The sequence below is a fragment of the Ranitomeya variabilis genome, chromosome 5, assembly GCF_051348905.1.
Source record: "Ranitomeya variabilis isolate aRanVar5 chromosome 5, aRanVar5.hap1, whole genome shotgun sequence".
In the NCBI taxonomy this organism is placed as follows: Eukaryota; Metazoa; Chordata; class Amphibia; order Anura; family Dendrobatidae; genus Ranitomeya; species Ranitomeya variabilis.
Window position 1 is genome coordinate 661,773,540 of NC_135236.1, and position 22,628 is coordinate 661,796,167.

The following is a 22,628-nucleotide window of genomic DNA, read 5'->3' on the forward strand; positions in this document are numbered from 1 at the left end:
AGTAGCGGTCACTTAGGTGAAAAGAACAGAACCTGTGACGTTACGTGGAAAGGCCCCATTGCATCAACAGTTTTTTGCTCTACATTAAGGCTGCGGATGTCACCCCGGATTATTTCTGAGTCGCTTTTCATGTGTTCACCAAAAGTTTACAGCTTCCTAGAAAGAATTAACTCTCATTATCGTGTCAGCAAATCTGAGTCATCCACAATATACGGTGCACAATGTCTGCTCAGGGCGGCAGTGGCGGAGCAGAAATATCAGGCTCGTGGTCCGATGGTTTTCACACTGTGAAGCCGACAGTCTGCGTGAGTCATCACCACACGGGGAGCTTCTCGTTTCTAGAAGAACCAAGAAATGTGTGATCACAAATGTACGAGAACAGCACAGCGATCAGAAGGGTGGCTGCAGAGAAGAAATGTCACCGCGGGGCCTAACAATCCGCGTACTGGTGATACTGGTGATACTGGCCACAGGTAAGGAACTGCCATCTGCAAAATGTAGCAATATTTATCTATCTGTTATCTATCTATTATCTATCTATTATCTATCTATTATCTATTATCTATCTATTATCTATCTATTATCTATTATCTATCTATCTATTATCTATTATCTATCTATTATCTATCTATTATCTATCTATTATCTATCTATCTATCTATCTATCTATCTATCTATCTATCTATCTATCTTTCTCCCCATGTCATATTTGACTTCTCCCATTACTGAGATGTCTGGTGTCACTGCTTTCTTTGCTTAGTACGGTCAGTGTTGGGCCTCATTTCTATAATGAGCATTAGAGCAGCACCGGAGGACACTGGTGACTGATCAGGGGCTAATAACCTCCCTCCAGGTTCCCTATAATTATTTTCTGACAGTCCTAACACTCCTTTAGTTGAAGATAAATTATTCCTATTTTGGCCTCCATTTTATACTGTCTTCTCGCTTTTCAGGTCCGGTGGCTGCAGCCGCTCTGGTGGTGGCCGTATCACTGAATGGCACTGCTGTATTACCCTGCACATACACCGCCGACACAACCACAATGTGCTGGGGACGAGGCGGATGTCCAAATTCTTGGTGCAATAATGAGATTATCAGGACTGATGGCCGAATAGTGACCGGGAGGAAATCTAACCGATATAAACTGCTGGGGAACATTAGTCGGGGGGACGTGTCCCTGACCATCCCCGGGGTCACTAAAGAAGATGAAGGAACCTACTGCTGCCGTGTGGAGATCCCTGGACCATTCAATGACATAAAATTGGAGAGAACAGTGCAGATTCGTCAGGGTGAGGAGACAGCTGTGATCCCGAGCTGTCCTGTCTGTATACCCTCTTTTGCTTCCTCCTCTGCCCAGGAGCTGTGGTGCAATCAGACCATGTTCAGACTATTCTCTTCATGGGTCTTTTTTTCACAAGGGGGTCACATATTTTTACTAACGTATCACTATTTTTATTTCAGCCGCTCCGAAGCCTCCAGAACCTACTCACACGACTGTCCACACTACTCATGGTAAGTCTGAGATGCCTACTGACGACGCGGGCACCTGCACATTGGCTTAGGCCTAACTATCATGTTACTCATGCTCAGCATCTACTGTGTTTCCCATCCGGCATAGACGGGACAAAAGGCACAATGCCTGGTAAAGCAGCTGTCCTACAAAGCCATCCCACTCCAGTTCCCTATTAGCATACATGGAGATTATGGAGTCGGGGAGTCCTGATGCTTATAGCTTCCGCAAGGAGTAAAACCCACCGTATTGTATTTAGTTAACAGCCATTAATTCCACAACTCTTTCCAGAAATCATCTCTCACAATCTAAAATTACCTATCAGTACGTCTTTGGGAAGAAACCGGAGAACCCAGAAGAACCCACGCAAACACATGCAAACCCTAACCCTAACCCTAACCGCAAACACATGCAAACCCTAACCCTAACCCTAACCCCAACCCTAACCCTAACCCTAACCCTAACCACAAACTCCTTGTACATGTTGTCCTTGGTGGGAATTGAACCCAGAACCCCAATACTGCAAAACAACAGTGCTAACCACTGAGCCACTGTACAGTGCTAACCACTGAGCCTCCGTGCTGCCCTATAGCACCAATGTATTTAAATAGACACAGTGGCTAGACTATTTTAAGAAAAGGCTCGTACCTACCACTGACTGCTATGGGGTTGGGCATTTTTGCTATTTATTATAACACTGCAATTACCTACAGTCACCACTAGATGGAGCTGTTCTATAGTTCTCAATGAGTTCAGTTCAACACTAGCTGTATAAATCCACATGTACCACATGTAGTGAGCTCCCTCTAGTGGTGACTGCATGTGGTTACAATTCTATCATTTACCAAGTCACAAAACTATCTCCCCAGTACAGATATATTATTAAATCAATCCACAAATATTTTTGGGAGATAAAATAGTACTGACTGCAGGTGTAGATCATAACTTTCTTTGAGTGTATCTTTTAAAACGTTCTTTTTTATCCACAGACCATGAGCCTCCTTATGCTACCCCAAAGACAACCTCTGCTGACACTCCTCCCTTTAACGTGAAGCGAGCAAGCCAGGTAGACTTTAATTAATAAAATATAAGATGTGATATGACGTGCATGCAGTAAATAGAAAGCACATGGTACCAGGTGCAGAATTGCTCCTATATGAGCATTTTCCTGCAGCCACCACTAGGGGGAGCTCCAGCCATACAAATTGTTACCCTTCCCAGTGATAACTGTATAACCTATGTGCAGTGAGCTCCCTCTAGTGGTGATATTTGAAATTACACATATGAAAAAAAATCATTTATGATCAGATGCCGGCATCTAGGAGCTGCCAGGATGACGACAATGTCTTATTTTCTACCTGATCATTTGTCTTTTTGCAGGAGAGCGAAATCGAAAACACCCTAATGGCGGATAATGCTTTCCCTCATATTATCACTATCGTCGTCATCGTTCTCATCATCCTGATTTCACTGGCTGCGCTATTATTTACCTGTAAGTTACTGTTATAGATTCTTTGGCAAATTTTCAAAGTCTTAAAACAGAAAAAAAAAATTCTGATAATCCAGAAAGTCTGATAACCCGGCGTAGAACATTAGTATGGAATTGGTGGGAATTTCCCAAGACCGAGAGGAGATGACTAAAATATCTGATAATCTGGCACCTGTCAGGCCCCACTGATACATTTTAGAATTTAAAAAAAAATCAGAATTTTGTAAAAAAAAAAAAAATTCTCTTCAAATTCTAAGACCTATAATTTTTTATTTTCCCATTTATAGATTTGTTTTTTACATCCCAAACTGTTGTTTTCATTAATACTTTGTTGAGTTGCCGGCAATTATTTGATGGCTTCTTATTGCTTATTTTCTGGGTGGTGCGATAACCAAAAAACAGCAATTCTGACATTTTTTTTTTATTATTTGCTTTTATTAATTTGATATTTTCCTAGATCAGACTTTTACAGATGTCACAATACCAAATGTTAGTTTTTATTTAAAAAAAAAAAAAAAAAAAAACTTTTTTAATTAGTTGATTTAAACTTTTTATATAAATATTTCAATTTTTTTTTATTAAGATCGGACGTTTGATTGCTTGCGCTATAAAAGATTTTAGTATATTGTTAAGGAAATATGAGTTAATTCAGGGGGTTCCCTCATTGAGGACCCTCGTCTCTGATCTTTTCACTGATGACACTTTGAATTGTGTAATGCTCCATTTCACCTTTGGAGGCGCTGCAGGGAAATTGAGCACTTGCTGATGATTGTGGCTTGTCGCTGATGATCTCCTCTTAGGAGGACACAGCAGTAATAAATCTCAATCTTCTTTTTTTCTTTTCAGACAGATATCGTAAAAGGAAAAATAAAAAGTCATCTTCAAGGTCAGTGATAAATTAAATTAATTTGTACAACGCTTCTATCTATGGAGCCGCAATAAGATTAGGAAGCTCGCTGTCCCAGTCCCTTCGTTTTCTCTGTGCTCGAAAGTAGTTATCACACCGTGACATGCATTATCATCATGGGGCAGTAAGTACACCAGTAACATCAGGAGCAGGGTGAGATCGCACAGCGGTGCACCTGACACAAATTCTGGGATCAGAGATAATTCTGATCCCCACAGATTCACTTCCTGGACGTTGCAGTCAGTGGCGGACTGTGACGTGGCTCAGCTTAACGCCACCAACATTTGTGGATGGTGCTTATGTACAGTCTATCCCTTTTTAGGCCTGAGATGCCACAAATTTGCCAGACATGTTTCTAAAAAAAATCAAGTAGGACCTGGCAAATTATTGCGCATGAACGCAATGTCTCTGTTGCCTGGACATGGGAAATACACTCATATTTACTGTGCATGCTGAGGCAGGAAAAACATTGCGTGAATGCGCAAGCAGAAAAAACATTGCATAAATGCGCAGGAAGGAAAGACATTGTGCTCATGCGCAAGAAGCAAAAACATTGCGCTCATGCGCAGGAAGGAAACAGATTATGAGCATGCGCAGGAATTCAATACCTGTAAAATTGCTGCTTTTTGCTTGCAAAATTGTCATTTATTGCCTGCAAAATTGCTGCTTTTCATTTCATTCTTCCCATTCAATACCTGCAAAAAAATTTTTTATCCAATTCTTCCCATTTAGTGCCTGCAAAATTGCTATTTTTTCATCAAATTCTTACCATCTATTGCCTGCAAAAATCCTGTTTTCTATCCAATTCTTCCCATTCAATACATGTATAAAATAAAAATTTAGTCAAAGTCTTCCCATTCAATACCTGAAAAATTGCTTTTTTTATCCAATTTTGCCCATTCACTATATGCAATATTGCTGTTTTATCCAATTCTGCTACTTCCCTATTCAGTACCTGCAAAATTGCTGTTTTTTTAACCAATTCTTCCCATTCAATACCTGCAAAATTTTGTTTTTTTTATCCAATTTTGCCCATTCACTATCTGCAATATTGCTGTTTTATCCAATTCTGCTACTTGCCTATTCAGTACCTGCAAAATTGCTGTTTTTTTTAATCCAATTCTTCCTATTTAATACCTGAAAATTTGCTGATTTTTATCCAATTCTTCCCATTCAATACCTGCAAAATTGATGTTTTTATCCAATTCTGCTACTTGCATATTCAGTACTTACAAAACTGCTGTTTTTTATCTAGTTCTATCCATTTATTACCTGCAAAATACTCTTTTTATGAAATTCTTCTCATTCAATACCTGCAACATTGCTGTTTTTTATCCAAGTCTTCCCAGTTATTGCCTTCAAAATTGATGCTTTTTATCCAGTTCTTCCCATTCAATAACTGTAAAATTGTTTTTTTATCCAATTCTTCCCATTCAGTACCTGCAAAATTGCTTTTTTTTACCAAATTCTTCCCATTCATTGCCTGCAAAAATCCTGGTTTGTATTCAATTCTTCTCATTCAATACATGCAAAAATGTTTTTTTTTATCCAATTTGTCCCATTCAATACCTGCGTAATTGCGGTTTATTTTTCAATTTTACCCATTTATTACCTGCAATATTGCTGTTTTTAGCCAATTCTGCTACTTGCCTATTCAGTACCTGGAAAATTGCTGTTTTTTTTAATCCAATTCTTCCCATTTAATACCTGCAAACTTGCTGCTTTTTATCCATTTTTCCCATTCAATGCCTGCAATATTGCTGTTGTTAGTCAATGCTGCTACTTGCCTATCAAGTACCTGCAAAATTGTTGTTTTTTATCCAATTCTTTCCAGTCAATACCTGCAAAATTGTTTTTTTTAATCCAATTCTTCTCATTTATTGCCTGCAAAATGTATGCTTTTTATCCGGTTGCTCCCATTCAATAACTGCAAAATTGTTTTTTTGATCCAATTCTTCACATTCAATACCTGTAAAATTGCTGTTTTTTAATCCAATTTTTCACATTTAATACCAGTAAAACAGTTTTTATCCAATTTTCCCTATTCAATAGCTGCAAAATTTCTTTTTTTCATCCAATTCTTTAAAAAAAAATGTAATAAAAGTCAAATAATAAATTATAAACAGCACCACTCTTGCGCACGGGTTCAGTGTTGTATTGCAGCTCAGCCATATTTAATTGGATGTAATACCAATAACAGCCTTTGGACAAGAGGGGCGCTGTTCCTGGAAGAAAGTAGTCAGAGCAAGTTTTTTCTAATTTTATCAAACTCCTTTAAAAAACTCTATGATCTATGTACTTCTATATCCCATATAACATGACCTTTTTTTTGTAGGATTCCAGCAATCTTATCACTGGAGGGCCTGGAAAGAACACAGGACCAAACCGAACAAAATATTTATATGATAAATTAATTTTTTTTTTATGTGTACATATGTAAATATCATCTATAAATGCTCAATAAATCAAACACTTTGTGAACGCATTGATTATTTTTGCAGGGCAAACACCCTCCAGCTGTACATGACTTTTCCTGTGTACTGGCCAATAGGATGCAGCCGGCTGTACCTGCTTCCTGCGCCGCTGCTGCATGCGGAGCTCCAGGTTCAGAGTTCTGTGGGTGTTTCCCGTGAAGCCTTGATTCTCCCTATCTCTACCATTACTTAATCTGAGTCTCCCTCTTACATAATGATCCACTGCGAATTATGTGATTACAGCAAATCATAGGCCTCCTCGGAAATAATCGCATAAGTTTGCAGAACAGCTGCGTACAGAAAACGGTAGATTTGTTTTTTTATATTTTTTTTATGATTTTTAAAGTTTTTTGATTTTTTTATTTTAGATACAGTGAAGCAAAGAAAAATTTTCTCAAACTTTATACATATCCATTGAGTAGCACATCTTTTCAATCCATCATCCCTTTCAGAATCATCTCCTGGGTTGGTCAATAGTCAAGACACAAAGAGAGCTGGTCAGCCAGAAAGACGCTAATTGGCAACCATCTTGTATATGGTCAATTTTCCCAGAGCTTTTAATTAGCGACTCTCCATTTTGCCTACTAAAGGAGGGTCTAAATATGGGAGGGGATATTGACAAGGCCTGTCCTCATAGGACAAAAACTTTAAGACGTATTTATTGCATTCTGTAAGTTCTCCAGTTTCTTCTGGTCAGTAGGATTATAAGCTGCAACCTACAAAAGACATAATAAAAGATGGAGTGAAAATAATGACACCACATACACTTAAATACTTCTTATAGAAACAATCGTAAATATATATTACAGTGAGATTCGGCCATTTATCAACTTATCTTAAGGTACAAAAGTCTAAATTTATTACTTTCTTAACTAATGTTTATAGCTTCATTATCCTGATATAAAGCTCCAAATTCAGGGCCAGTTTTAGACAAAGTGGGGCCCTGTGCAAAGGTTTAACCTGGGGCCCTAAATGCCCTAAACATTTCAGACCATTAAACGATTGACAACAATGAAGTTGTTCGGCGCTTGTTTCACGGTCTCTTAACTCCGGCTGAGGAAGAATGATGGGGACAGAACGATCACTAATAGATTAATCTGTTCTCATACAGCATCAGGTTATCGGCAGCACATCTGCAGTTTACACCGGCGATGTGCTGCCGAGAACAAGGATTTTTGTTCCACCATAAACAATCCAGTGACCCGAAGAATGAGCTGCATTTTGCTTGATTGCTGAGCGATTACCCACATGTTTACACTTATGAACGCTCGTCTGTGCAGTCGAGATTTATAAATGGATGCTACATACATACACCGTATGTTACACAAGCACTGTATGTTACACACATAGCGCACATGAAAGTATACACAGAGCACATACACATATATATACTGTACACAAAGCATATACACACATATATACACAGAGCACAAACATACATACACATATACACAGAGCACATCTAATATATAATTGCCTAGAATACTACTTCCTGCAATTTGTGCCAACTTCCGTGGCTTTGTCCGGAGCTAATGTCCGGAGCTAATGTCCGGAGCTAATGTCCGGAGGTAATGTCCGGAGATAAGTGACGTCACCAGTGTCCTACACCCAGGCAGAGCACAGGGGCCCCAGGCAGCATATGGGGCCCCAGGCACAGCACAGTGGCCCCAGGCAGAGCACAGGGGCCCCAGGCAGCATATGGGGCCCCAGGCAGAGCACAGTGGTCCCAGGCAGAGCACAGGGGCCCCAGGCAGCCTATGGGGCCCCAGGCAGAGCACAGTGGCCGCAGGCAGAGCACAGGGGCCCCAGGCAGCATATGGGGCCCCAGGCAGAGCATAGTGGCCCCAGGCAGAGCACAGGGGCCCCAGGCAGAACATGGGGCCCCAGGCAGAGCACAGGGGCCCCAGGCAGAGCACAGGGGCCCCAGGCAGCATATGGGGCCCCAGGCAGAGCACAGGGGCCACAGGCAGAACATGGGGCCCCAGGCAGAGCACAGGGGCCCCAGGCAGAGCACAGGGGCCCCAGGCAGCATATGGGGCCCCAGGCAGAGCACAGTGGCCCCAGGCAGAGCACAGGGGCCCCAGGCAGCATATGGGGCCCCAGGCAGAGCACAGTGGCCCCAGGCAGCATATGGGGCCCCAGGCAGAGCACAGTGGCCCCAGGCAGAGCACAGGGGCCCCAGGCAGCATATGGGGCCCCAGGCAGAGCACAGTGGCCCCAGGCAGAGCACACACCAAATCGGAGGCCGAGGGGCCCCGCCAACCAAATCAGAGGCCGAGGGGCCCCGACCACCACATCGGAGGCCGAGGGGCCCCGCCCACCAAATCGGAGGCCGAGGGTCCCCGCCCACCAAATCGGAGGCCGAGGGGCCCCGCCCACCAAATCGGAGGCCGAGGGTCCCCGCCCACCAAATCGGAGGCCGAGAGTCCCCGCCCACCAAATCGGAGGATAAGGGGCCCCGCCAACCAAATCGGAGTCCGAGGGGCCCCGCCAACCAAATCGGAGGCCGAGGAGCCCCGCCCAACAAATCGAAGGCCGAGCGGCCCCGCCCACCAAAGCGGAGGCCGAGGGGCCCGGCCCCGCCCACCAATTCGGAGGCCGAGGGGCCCCGACCACCACATCGGAGGCCGAGGGGCCCCGCCCACCAAATTGCAGGCCGAGGGTCCCCGCCCACCAAAGCGGAGGCCGAGGGTCCCTGCACACCAAATCGGAGGCAGAGGGACCCCGCCCACCAAATCGGAGGCCGAGGGGCCCCGCCCACCAAAGCGGAGGCCGAGGGTCCCCAACCACCAAATCGGAGGCCGAGGGTCCCTGCCCACCAAATCGGAGGCCGAGGGTCCCCGCCCACCAAATCGGAGGCAGAGGGTCCCCGCCCACCAAATCGGAGGCCGAGAGTCCCCGCCCACCAAATCGGAGGCCGAGGGGCCCCGCCAACCAAATCGGAGGCCGAGGGGCCCCGCCCACCAAATCGGAGGCCGAGGGTCCACACCATCCAAATCGGAGGCCGAGGGGCCCCGCCCACCAAATCGGAGGCCGACAGGCCCCACCCACCAAAGCGGAGGCCGAGGGTCCCCGCCCACCAAATCGGAGGCCGAGGGTCCCCTCCCACCAAATCGGAGGCCGAGGGTCCCCGCCCACCAAATTGGAGGCCGAGGGGCCCCACCAACCAAATCGAAGGCCGAGCAGCCCCGCCCACCACATCGGAGGCCGAGGGGCCCCGCCCACCAAATCGGAGGCCGAGGGTCCCCACCCACCAAATCGGAGGCCGAGGGTCCCCGCCCACCAAATCGGAGGCCGAGGGTCCCCGCCCACCAAATTGGAGGCCTAGGGTCCCCGCCCACCAAATCGGAGGCCGAGGGGCCCCACCAACCAAATCGGCGGTTGAGGGGCCCCGCCCACCAAATCGGAGGCCGAGGGTCCCTGCCCACCAAATCGGAGGCCGAGGGTCCCCGCCCACCAAATCGGAGGCCGAGGGTCCCCGCCCACCAAATCGGAGGCCTAGGGTCCCCGCCCACCAAATCGGAGGCCGAGGGGCCCCACCAACCAAATCGGCGGTTGAGGGGCCCCGCCCACCAAATCGGAGGCCGAGGGTCCCTGCCCACCAAATCGGAGGCCGAGGGGCCCCGCCAACCAAATCGGAGGCCGAGGGGCCCCGCCCACCAAATCGGAGGCCGAGGGTCCCCGCGCACCAAATCGGAGGATAAGGGGCCCCGCCCACCAAATCGGAGGCCGAGGGGCCCCACCAACCAAATCGGAGGCCGAGGAGCCCCGCCCACCAAATCGAAGGCCGAGCGTCCCCGCCCACCAAAGCGGAGGCAGAGGGACCCCACCCACCAAATCGGAGGCCGTGGGGCCCCGCCAACCAAAGCGGAGGCCGAGGGTCCCCGCCCACCAAATCGGAGGCAGAGGGACCCCGCCCACCAAATCGGAGGTCGAGGGTCCCCGCCCACCAAATCGGAGGCCGAGGGTCCCCACCCACCAAATCGGAGGCCGGTCCCCGCCCACCAAATCGGAGGCCGAGGGTCCCCACCCACCAAATCGGAGGACGAGGGGCCCCACCAACCAAATCGGAGGCCGAGGAGCCCCGCCCACCAAAAGTAAGTGCGGCCCCAAAAGTAAGTGCGCCCCCGGGTGCAAAAGTAAGCGCTCCCCAGTCCCGTGTGTGAAAAGTGCTGCTGTAAAGCTGGTAGCGCTGTTCAAGCACCATGTATTTCCTTCAGGAAATGCCCATCTAATATATAATTGCCTAGAATACTACTTCCTGCAATTTGTGCCAAGAAAGAACATACCAATATACATAGTTATTGATACATATTATTTATTATTTACATTATTGTTCTTAAGCAAAGAACCGTTGTTGTGGCATTTGCCACAACACGCAAAGTTGTCGTCTGATGTCTTTCATCCCTCTCCTCATAAGCATGTTCATGGATCCTGTGTAACTGTACCTTAAATAACAAGAATTGTCAAGAGCTGGTGAGTGCAGCCATTTTTTGTTCTTTCTTACTATTATTTATTAATTGTATTATTCTTACATTTGAATAAATAAAGTATATATGGATTCTAGACTCCCGATTCTTTAGAATCGGGCTGCCATCTAGTACATACATATACCGTATTTTTCGCTTTGTAAGACGCTCCGGATTATAAGACGCACCCCAAATTTTGAGGAGAAAAATAGGAAAAAACTTTTTTTAATAAATTGAGGGGGCTTCTTATAATCCATGCGTCTTATTGCTTACCAGGGGTTGTGGCTGCGGTGGATCAGGGTCCCAGGGTCGTTGCTGGAGGCAGGAGTGGAGCATTGCTGCAGGCTGGGATGATGGGGTCTGCAGGGGGGCTTCGGTGCTGCATGGGGGCTGCTGTGCTGCAGGCTGGGATGAGGGGTGCTGCAGGGGGCTCTGGTGCTGCAGGGGGCTCTGGTGCTGCAGGGGGCTCTGGTGCTGCAGGGGGCTCTGGTGCTGCAGGGGGCTCTGGTGCTACAGGGGGCTGTGGTGCTGCAGGGCTGTCTCCAGGGCTGTCTCCGGTGCTGCGGGGGGGCTCTGGCAACATTTTGTGAAAGACCAGAGCCCCCAGCAGTTCGTCCATGCGTTCCTGTATGACTGACTCCGGGAAAATGGCCGCCGGAATCTCGAGAGATGAGATCTCAGTGCTGAAATCTCATCTCCCGAGATTCCGGCGGCCATTTTCCAGGAGTTAGTCATACTAGAACGCATGGACGAACTGCCGGGGGGCTCTGGTCTTTCACAAAATGTCGCCAGAGCCCCTCGCAGCACCAGAGCCTCCAGCATCACCCGGGGCAGCAGCGGACAACCCCGGCAGTGGCGGCGGGTGACAGCGGCGGCGGGCGACAGCGGCGGCGGGCGGTAGCAGCGGCGGACACCCTCTCATCCCAGCCTGTAATGGTAAGCGGTATATCCGCTTTGTTAGACGCACCCACATTTCCCCCCCAAATTTGTGGGAAATAAAGTGCGTCTTACAAAGCGTAAAATACGGTACACACAGAGCACATACACACATATATATACACAGAGCACATACACACATATACACACAGAGCACATACACATATGTATACACAGAGCACATACATACATATACACAGAGCACATACACACACATACACACACATATATACAGAGCACATACACACATATATACACAGAGCACATACACACATATATACACAGAGCACATAAATACATATACACAGAGCACAAACATACATATACTGTATACACAGAGCACATACACATATATATACACAGAGCACATACACACACATATATATACAGAGTACATTCACACATATACACAGAGCACATATGCACATACTATATATATACAGATCAGATACACACATATACTTAAGGCACATACATATATACACAGAACACATACACACATATATACACAGAGCACAAACATACATATATACACAGAGCACATATGCACATACTGTATATATACAGATCACATACACACATATACACAAAGCACATACTTATATACACAGAACACATACACACATATACAGTATATACAGAGCCCATACACACATGTATATAGAGCACTTACATACATATATACACCAATCACATACACACATATATAGAGAGCACATACATACATACATATATACACAGAGCACATGCATCCATATAGACACATCGGTAGACACAGATACAGAGCACATACATACAGGCACATATTTACCTATAAGGAGCCCAGACATTCTAATGTCTTCTTCACTAACATATACTTTGACCTAGCGCCATTCCAGCAGGAGATGACCACAGGTTTGAATACTTACCACATATCTATTATTTCTCCTATTTTGTATTAATCATTGTTTGGACATCTACACTGTGACTATTATAGCACTTTATCCATCACATATATATCCTGCATATTGTGATCATACAATACCGTTCAAAAGTTTAGGGTCACTTAGAAATTTCCTTATTTTTTTAAAGAAAAGCACAGTTTTTTCCAATGATTCTAACATTAAATGATTCAGAAATACACTCTATACATTGTTAATGTGGTAAATGACTATTCTACTGCAAACGTCTGGTTTGTAATGCAATATCTTCATAGGTATATAGAGGCCCATTTCCAACAACCATCACTCCAGTGTTCTTATGGTACTTTGTGTTTGCTAACTGTGTAAGAAGACTAATGGATGGTTAGAATACCTTTGAAAACCCTTGTGCAAATATGTTAGCACAGCTGAAAACAGTTTAGCTGATTAGAGAACCTATAAACCTGACCTTCCTATGAGCTAGTTGAGAATCTGGAGCATTACATTTGTTGGTTCCATTAAACTCTCAAAATGGCCAGAAAAAAAGAACTTTCATGTGAAACTTGACTGTCTATTCCATGCGAGAAATTGCCAAGAAACTGAAGATTTCCTACAACGGTGTGTACTACTCCCTTCAGAGGAGAGCACAAACAGGCTCTAACCAGAGTAGAAAGAGAAGTGGGAGGCCGCGCTGCACAACTGAGCAACAAGACAAGTACATTAGAGTCTGTAAATTGAGAAATCGACGCCTCACAGGTCCTCAACTGGCAGCTTCATTAAATGGTACACGCAAAATGCCAGTGTCAACATCTACAGTGAAGAGGCGACTCCGGGATGCTGGCCTTCAGGGCAGAGTTGGAAAGAAAAAGCCATATCTGAGACTGGCTAATAAAAGGAAAAGATGAATATGGGCAAAAGAACACAGACATTGGACAGAGGAAGATTGGAAAAAAGTGTTATGGACAGACGAATCCAAGTTTGAGGTGTTTGGATCACACAGAAGAACATTTGTGAGATGCAGAACAACTGAAAAGATGCTGGAAGAGTGCATGATGCCATCTGTCAAGCATGGTGGCGGTAATGTGATGGTCTGGGGTTGCTTTGGTGCTGGTAAAGTGGGAGATTTGTACAAGGTAAAAGGGATTTTGAATAAGGAAGGCTATCACTCCATCTTGCAACACCATGTCATACCTTGTGGACAGCGCGTGATTGGAGCCAATTTCATCCTACAACAGGACAATGACCCAAAGCACATCTCCAAATTATACAAGAACTATTTAGGGAAGAAGCAGCAGCTGGTGTTCTATCTATAATGGAGTGGCCAGCGCAGTCACCAGATCTCAGCCCCATTGAGCTGTTGTGGGAGCAGCTTGACCGTATGGTCCAAAAAGTGCCCATCAAGCCAAACCAACTTGTGGAGGGGCTTCTGGAAGCATGGGGGGGAATTTCTCCAGATTACCTCAGCAAATTAACTGCTAGAATGCCAAAGGTCTGCAATGCTGGAATTGCTGCAAAGGGAGCAAAGATTGAAGGAGAAAATTATTATTTCAAATAAAAATATTTTTTTCCAACCTTGTCAATGTCTGGACTAGATTTTTAATTCATTTGGCAACTCATTTGATTAATAAAAGTATGAGTTTTCATGGAAAACACAAAATTGTCTGGGTGTCCCTAAACTTTTGATCGGTAGTGTATACTGGCTTTTATTCATCTCATCTCCTCCAGCTGTCATGTGCTGCCCCCCCTCTTAAATTTAGTCTTTTATGTTATTTAATCTAACTAGTAAATTTACAACTTTTTTATACCTCTGTCTTGGCTACATTTTTTGTGTATAGGTTTTGGCTTAGCTATTTATTTATGGCCAGATGTACCTCCAGTATCCAAACATTCTTAAGGCACTTCTACTGACATTATGTATTCTAAATATTGGGACTTTTTGATCTACATATAAAAAAAATTTAAGTCCCTTTTCTCAGTCACCCATTTATTGGCTGAAATTTTGTTTTACTAATATACACCACCAGGAGCCCATACATTCTAAGATCAACCAGGCACACACAATAATGTATAATAATGCTTTTATCAGTGTAGCGCCTGTTGTAGACACTGAAGACCCTCATGTTAGCGGGGGCCCTGGGCAATTGCCCAGTTTGCTCCCCCAAGCCAGTACTGGCTGCAGTCACCACCAGAGGGAGCTCAGGAGCTAACTGCTTTGAGGACTATGTATAACAGTATGCTGAGAGCGCCCTCTAGTGATGGCTACAGGTAGACAGAATGATATCATACAAATCTATGACTGCTCACAGGGTTTGGAGTTCTGGATCATTACCTCCTCCACATAGACGACCTACAGGTCTCACCACATAATGAGTACATTCTGCACACAATCAATGAGTAAATCATACTTACGTTTACAGATGAGCAGGACCATGGCAGGTACCAAGAGGACTAAAATCCCTCTAATCACATTTCCAAGTGTTCCCAAGAGGAGTTTCTCACCATCTACTTATAAATTACATTTAGATTAATAATACAGACGTCTGTCATTATGCAGCTTGATTTTGACACCACCAACAAGAAATTGCTTTCCAAGGAACTGCATTATGTCTTATTAAAGATGACCTTTCACTGGATTATTTAATTTAAACTATGGACCGCCTATAATTGCCTCTTCTCCGCTGATTCTGGAACAGTTTTTCTTTTTCTTGTGTGTCACTCCGTTCCAGAATTATGCCCCCTGGAATTACTAGTGCAAGTTTTCCCCTCTTTCCCCCCTTGCTTTTGCTCCTCTGACTCTGGCCAATCAGAACACAGCCACGCCCACAGAGAAGTTCTGTTGTATATGTCCAGTTGGTTGAAGGGTAATTTTGCGTCATTATTTCTAGGCATAACTTTGGAACAGAAGGGCTCAGGAGGAAAAGAGATACGGTTTCAGAATCAGTGGAGCCGTGGTAATTGGAGGAGGTACTTTGTTTAAATTAAAAAATTCAAGTGAAAATCCCTTTTAATATCATTGAGGTCCCCTCTTTATTGGATATAGAGTGGTGGCATTACAAATAACACCTTTCCCCATTGGAGGACTCAAAATTAAGGATTAGATCGCTAAGGCGGTCTACCCTCCTCTGACAGATATATAAAGCACAGCTGCTACTTTTATATTGTGGAGGATTTGGGAAACAATAGACCTATTGAAATTCATATAGAAATTCTCCTTACTTGTCACTATCTGCAGGTTTATTTCTCTTCTCACGTCATTGGATGGCCCCTGGATATACACTTTGCAGCAGTACGTTCCTTCATCTTCTACAGTCAGGCTGGTGATGGTCAGAGACGCAACTCCTTGCGGGATCTTTCCCAAAAGCTCATATCTGTAAGATTGCCGGATTACTTTGCTGCTGTTACTCCGGAGGATTGCATCAGGACACCTAAATGTAGAGCAGCGTCCTCTTCCCCAGCACACACCAGTCACCCCGTTACTGGCAGAATACGTGCAGGGTAACGTCACTGTGCCGTTTACTGATCCCGTCATATTTGAGGCTGTCCATGGAAAAAAATAATAGTAAAACAATTACTCAACAGGCTCAAAGGGCTATTCTGACCATTGAATGGCTGGAAGTCTTCAGCTGGCCATACATGCGAGTCACACCTGAAGATTGGGTGGGACCAGAAGACTATGGTGTATGAGGGCCTCTTCCCCCTCACAAGAGATGGTGATGAAGGAAAAAGATTAGGCAGATGGAATTCAACATGCCAGATCTTATTATTCGCAGAGGAACCAAGTGTGCACAACTGTGGGGAAATCGACAAAGCAGCCTACTGGCCAAACGAGTGATCGGAGTCAGCTAACTGATCAGCTTTAACCAAAAAGTACATTCCTCACCACCCTAAGGTATTGTTTTGAAGTTGGGGCCTAGAGACAATTTAAATCAGACCTTGAATTCACCTGAATACCTCTGTTCATGGCAGTTCTTAAGTTCCATTCACAGGTCATGATATAATTATATTCCATAGACTGGTGCAAGCAGCACCCATGATAGTTCCCATGAGCTGACCATAATTATTTCACCCATGTCATACTAAGGAAATAGCAGAAACATGGCTCATTGAGGGTTCTTGAGGCCTGGAGTATTCTTTGCTTTCTCTAAATTCTGTATTCATATATTGGAACAACACAAAAAAACTGAGAAAATAAGGCAAATTGGACATAATTTCACACAAAGCCCCAGAAATGGGCCAGACAAAAGCGTTGGCACCTTCAACTTAATCTTTGGTTTCCCACCCTTTGGAATAAATAACTGCAGTCTATCACTTCCTATAACCAGTAACTGAACAATATATATATATATATGTATATAAATAATATGTAACCAAAAAAATTCAAATACAAAAATAGATCAATGGTTACATTAGTATGTGCTAAAAACTAAGGAAAATGTGAAATATGTGAAATAGGAAATAGCATACTGGCTTATGAACTTTATGAACAAACACATGAGATTTTTAGCACAAAATTTGCAAATATTGTGAGCCCATTCACCAAAACGTCAAGGTAATCTCAGATCGAATGGGTAACTACACTGACTGGTGTGAACACTTACTTGTGGTATCTGAGCTGACTGCCTAATGTGAACACTTACCTATGGCTAGTAACAGGATAAAGCCTACTTATATAGGAGGCTCAGAACCAACTGTGTTGAGATGTAATTAAAACCTGGAGAAGGGCGGGACGTTCAAGTCAGAAAATAATATATAGTAAATAGATCAACTGACTGAACAATATATATATATATATGTATATAAATAATATGTAACCAAAAAAATTCAAATACAAAAATAGATCAATGGTTACATTAGTATGTGCTAAAAACTAAGGAAAATGTGAAATATGTGAAATAGGAAATAGCATACTGGCTTATGAACTTTATGAACAAACACATGAGATTTTTAGCACAAAATTTGCAAATATTGTGAGCCCATTCACCAAAACGTCAAGGTAATCTCAGATCGAATGGGTAACTACACTGACTGGTGTGAACACTTACTTGTGGTATCTGAGCTTGGTTACATATTATTTATATACATATATATATATATATTGTTCAGTCAGTTGATCTATTTACTATATATTATTTTCTGACTTGAACGTCCCGCCCTTCTCCAGGTTTTAATTACATCTCAACACAGTTGGTTCTGAGCCTCCTATATAAGTAGGCTTTATCCTGTTACTAGCCATAGGTAAGTGTTCACATTAGGCAGTCAGCTCAGATACCACAAGTAAGTGTTCACACCAGTCAGTGTAGTTACCCATTCGATCTGAGATTACCTTGACGTTTTGGTGAATGGGCTCACAATATTTGCAAATTTTGTGCTAAAAATCTCATGTGTTTGTTCATAAAGTTCATAAGCCAGTATGCTATTTCCTATTTCACATATTTCACATTTTCCTTAGTTTTTAGCACATACTAATGTAACCATTGATCTATTTTTGTATTTGAATTTTTTTGGTTACATATTATTTATATACATATATATATATATATTGTTCAGTCAGTTGATCTATTTACTATATATTATTTTCTGACTTGAACGTCCCGCCCTTCTCCAGGTTTTAATTACATCTCAACACAGTTGGTTCTGAGCCTCCTATATAAGTAGGCTTTATCCTGTTACTAGCCATAGGTAAGTGTTCACATTAGGCAGTCAGCTCAGATACCACAAGTAAGTGTTCACACCAGTCAGTGTAGTTACCCATTCGATCTGAGATTACCTTGACGTTTTGGTGAATGGGCTCACAATATTTGCAAATTTTGTGCTAAAAATCTCATGTGTTTGTTCATAAAGTTCATAAGCCAGTATGCTATTTCCTATTTCACATATTTCACATTTTCCTTAGTTTTTAGCACATACTAATGTAACCATTGATCTATTTTTGTATTTGAATTTTTTTGGTTACATATTATTTATATACATATATATATATATATTGTTCAGTCAGTTGATCTATTTACTATATATTATTTTCTGACTTGAACGTCCCGCCCTTCTCCAGGTTTTAATTACATCTCAACACAGTTGGTTCTGAGCCTCCTATATAAGTAGGCTTTATCCTGTTACTAGCCATAGGTAAGTGTTCACATTAGGCAGTCAGCTCAGATACCACAAGTAAGTGTTCACACCAGTCAGTGTAGTTACCCATTCGATCTGAGATTACCTTGACGTTTTGGTGAATGGGCTCACAATATTTGCAAATTTTGTGCTAAAAATCTCATGTGTTTGTTCATAAAGTTCATAAGCCAGTATGCTATTTCCTATTTCACATATTTCACATTTTCCTTAGTTTTTAGCACATACTTATGTAACCATTGATCTATTTTTGTTTTGGACTTCCTATAACCATCCACAATCTTCTTACACCTTTCAACTGGAATTTTGGAGCACTCTTCCTTTGTAAACTGCTCCAGGTCTCTCATATGTGAAGGTGTCTTCTCCCAACAGCAATTGTATGATCTCTCCACTGGTGTTCAATGGTATTTAGATCCGGACTCTTTGCTCCATCTATTTCTGATGCCTCTTGAAGTATGTTTGGGGTCATTGTCCTGCCGGAAGACCCATGACCTAGGATGCAAACCCAGCTTTCTGACACTTGACACTACATTGTATCCCAAAATCCATTCATAATCTTCAGAGTTCATGATGCCTTGCCCACAGTGAAACATCTTTGAACTTCCGCCATATTTGACTGTAGGTACTGTGTACTTTTCCTTGTAGGCTTTATACCGTTTTCGGTAAATAGAAAAATGATGTGCTTTACCGAAAAGCTTAATCACTTTTGGATTACTCACACACATTTTGGCAAACTGCAGTCTAGCTTTTTTATGTCACTGGTGTCATCCTGGGTCTCCTGCCATAGCGTTTCAGTTCATTCAAATGTTGATGGATAGTTCGCGCTAACACTAATGCACCCTGAGCCTGCAGGACAGCTTGAATTTCTTTGGAACTTGATTGGGGCTGCTTATCCACCATCCGGAATATCTTGCGTTGCAACCTTTCATCAATTTTTCTCTGTCGTCCACATCTAGGGTTATATCTACAGTGCCATGGGTTGTAAACCTCTTGATTATGTTGCGCACCATGGACAAAGGAACATCAATATCTCTGGAGATGGACTTGTAACCTTCAGATTGTTGATATGTTTCAACAGTTTTGGTTCTGAATTCCTCAGACAGTTATGTTCTCCTATTTCTGTTCACACAATGCAAAGATTGATGTTGAATTCTCCCTTTTTTATCTGATTTCAGGAGTGATTTTCATATTGCTCTCTCTCACCTGTTGCTTGCCACAGGTGAGTTTGAATGAGCACCACATGCTTGAAACAAAAGACTTTTACTCACAATTTTGGAAAGGTGCCAACAATTTTGTCCCAACCATTTTGTGGGTTTTGCCTGAATTTATGTCCAGTTTGACTTTTTTCCTCTGTTTTTTTTGTGTTGTTCCAAGACACACAAAGGAAAGAAACATGCGTATAAGAAAACATGTGTAATTGAAATAATTTCCTGGAGAAATACTTCATTTTCTGGAACAATTTCAAGGGTGCCAACTCTTTTGGCCATGAATGAATAATGCATGAAAAAAATGTTTCCTTACGTTCCTTGATCCGTAAATGTACTTCTCTTTTCACGTCATTGAATGGTCCTGGGATTGACACTTTACAGCAGTAAGCTCCTTTATCTTTCCTAGTCAACTTGGTGATGGTCAAGGACACGTCGCCCCACTTGACATTCCCCAGTAGCTCATATCTTTCAGATGTCCTCTTGGTTATGCTGCTGCCATTAGTGTGGAGGATCGTAGAAGAGCATGTAGTTTTAGCACAGCTGGCTCTTCTCCAGCACACCCCAATAGCTGCCATCCTGGGAGAATATGCACAAGGTAAGGTGACCGTGTCATTTACCCATCCGGTTATATCTCCTGTGGTCACACCTGTCCGTAAAAAAAAAAGACTCGATTTTGGTACTACGGCAAAAGATGCCAAAAATGACAACACAAAGAAAAAATGTGTTCGGGAAGCACGGTTCAATTTGAGGCTTGAATCAAAGGAGTATAACAAGTTATCACTTATCTAGAGAGATTGTGGTACCCCAAGTGATCACCAGAGAAGATGTCCCACATGGAGCACATGTGTGAGGACTGAGCTCTAAGACTTCCCATCTACAGTATCTCCGACCATCCCATAGACTCTGAATGGAGTTACGTACACACCTGCTCATCCATTTTAACGGGACACTGGACTTTCGTGCTCTAAATTGGGGCAAGTCCCACTTTTCCGTAGCTCCCACCAATCCATCAGTTACTGTATTATCTACCAAGTGGTAGGTGATTACTTGATAGAACCAGGGATAACCCTGTAGAGGGGGTGTTCCATGATATTGACGACCTATCCTGAGGTGTTCCATAATATTGATGACCTATCCTGAGGAAGTGTAAATACTATCAAGTCATTGAGGGTCCTACACCTGGTATGCTCACCAATCAGATTTGGTGGTGACTGGATGTAAACAATTGCAGACCTGAATAGCACAGCTGTCAACTGTTTAGTGGCTACTGTAATACCTGGCATCGGCTACTAAACAGTTGACTGAGCTGTGCTGTTAGGTGCCAGAACTGTTAACATCTAGTGATGAGCCAGCGTCATTGCATAAGGTGATACCCAAGCATGTTCGGGTGCTAACTGAGTGTCTTCGGCGTAGTCGAAAAATATGTTCGAGTCCCCGCAGCTGCATGTCTCACGGCTGGGGACTCGAGCACGCCGAAGACACTCGGTTAGCACTTGAGCATGCTCCGATAACACCTTATCCCAGCACGTATGCTCATCATTATTAACGTCCACTCGCCACCAGAGCTTAAAACAGCCCATTGGTCTGGGTTTTGGGACGACCGCCCTTTTTCGGGAATGCCACAGTTCCAGATTCCCCCTCTCTTATTCTGCCAAGACCCAAAAGGACCAATAACCGGGAGAAACTTTAAGACCGAACACAATCAAGAAAATGTTCTCACTTACCCGAGGAGCTGAGAATGATCACAGATGTCACCAGGGTAATCAGGAAGATCATCTTATATCGGTTTCTTACTAAAGTATAACAAAAATGTTCTTAACTAATGGAGATCGGGGGATAAAAAAGGGAAGCCCCAACCAAACTGCTTCCAGAGTAAAAAAAAAGTGAAATTGACTTTTGATTGTATCTGCGATTCTGTGCATGGTATTTTTTTTTTTCAACTTCCTCTTAAAACTATAAATAAAATGACCATATACGATCACAGCTTATTACGGACAGGAAGTTTCCTCTTTGAAGAAATAATTCAAGTTTTTACTGATAACTCCGAGCACCAATCACAAGCAATAAATTCATTTTTTATTTAATTAATCAAGGTATAATTTAATTAATAAAATTGCTTTAGTTTGGAGTCTGCAATCTTCTTTTTTGCCTTCGTTTTCAGACCTCCAGATATGCGGTTTGCTGCCCGTTTCAGGTTTTCGATTCTTCTCTTGTTTCTCTTGTGTTTCTCCAAAATAGCAAAATACTGATGGAGCGACCACTCACAGACCTACCAAGTCATGGAGCGGGTGGTTGCCTAGTATTAAAAATGCACACAGATGAGCAGATGAGGCTTCCATAGGGCGCCAGTTACAGGTACAGTGGGGCAAAAAAGTATTTAGTCAGTCAGCAATAGTGCAAGTTCCACCACTTAAAAAGATGAGAGGCGTCTGTAATTTACATCATAGGTAGACCTCAACTATGGGAGACAAACTGAGAAAAAAAAATCCAGAAAATCACATTGTCTGTTTTTTGATCATTTTATTTGCATTTTATGGTGGAAAATAAGTATTTGGTCAGAAACAAAATTTCATCTCAATACTTTGTAATAAATCCTTTGTGGGCAATGACAGA

At 43.2% G+C, this 22,628-nt stretch overlaps 2 protein-coding genes across 2 annotated transcripts; one reads left to right on the forward strand and one right to left on the reverse strand.

Annotated features, from left to right (window-relative positions):
- The first annotated feature begins 239 nt into the window (after positions 1–239).
- On the forward strand, positions 240–6,381 carry LOC143774012 (uncharacterized). Its single transcript, XM_077261304.1, has 7 exons — positions 240–473; positions 954–1,289; positions 1,462–1,512; positions 2,500–2,576; positions 2,891–3,002; positions 3,846–3,885; positions 6,242–6,381. Exons 1-7 carry the CDS (start codon positions 416–418, stop codon positions 6,318–6,320), a joined length of 753 nt encoding a protein of 250 aa, XP_077117419.1. The 5' UTR covers positions 240–415; the 3' UTR covers positions 6,321–6,381.
- A 646-nt stretch (positions 6,382–7,027) lies between these two features.
- Positions 7,028–21,869, reverse strand: LOC143775148 (uncharacterized). The gene is made up of 5 exons (XM_077262992.1): positions 21,740–21,869; positions 20,329–20,661; positions 15,901–16,221; positions 15,045–15,061; positions 7,028–7,096 (listed from the first exon to the last, which is right to left on the reverse strand). The coding sequence occupies exons 1-5, from the start codon at positions 21,789–21,791 to the stop codon at positions 7,028–7,030; spliced, it is 792 nt and encodes a 263-aa protein (XP_077119107.1). The 5' UTR covers positions 21,792–21,869.
- Between the last annotated feature and the right edge of the window lie 759 nt (positions 21,870–22,628).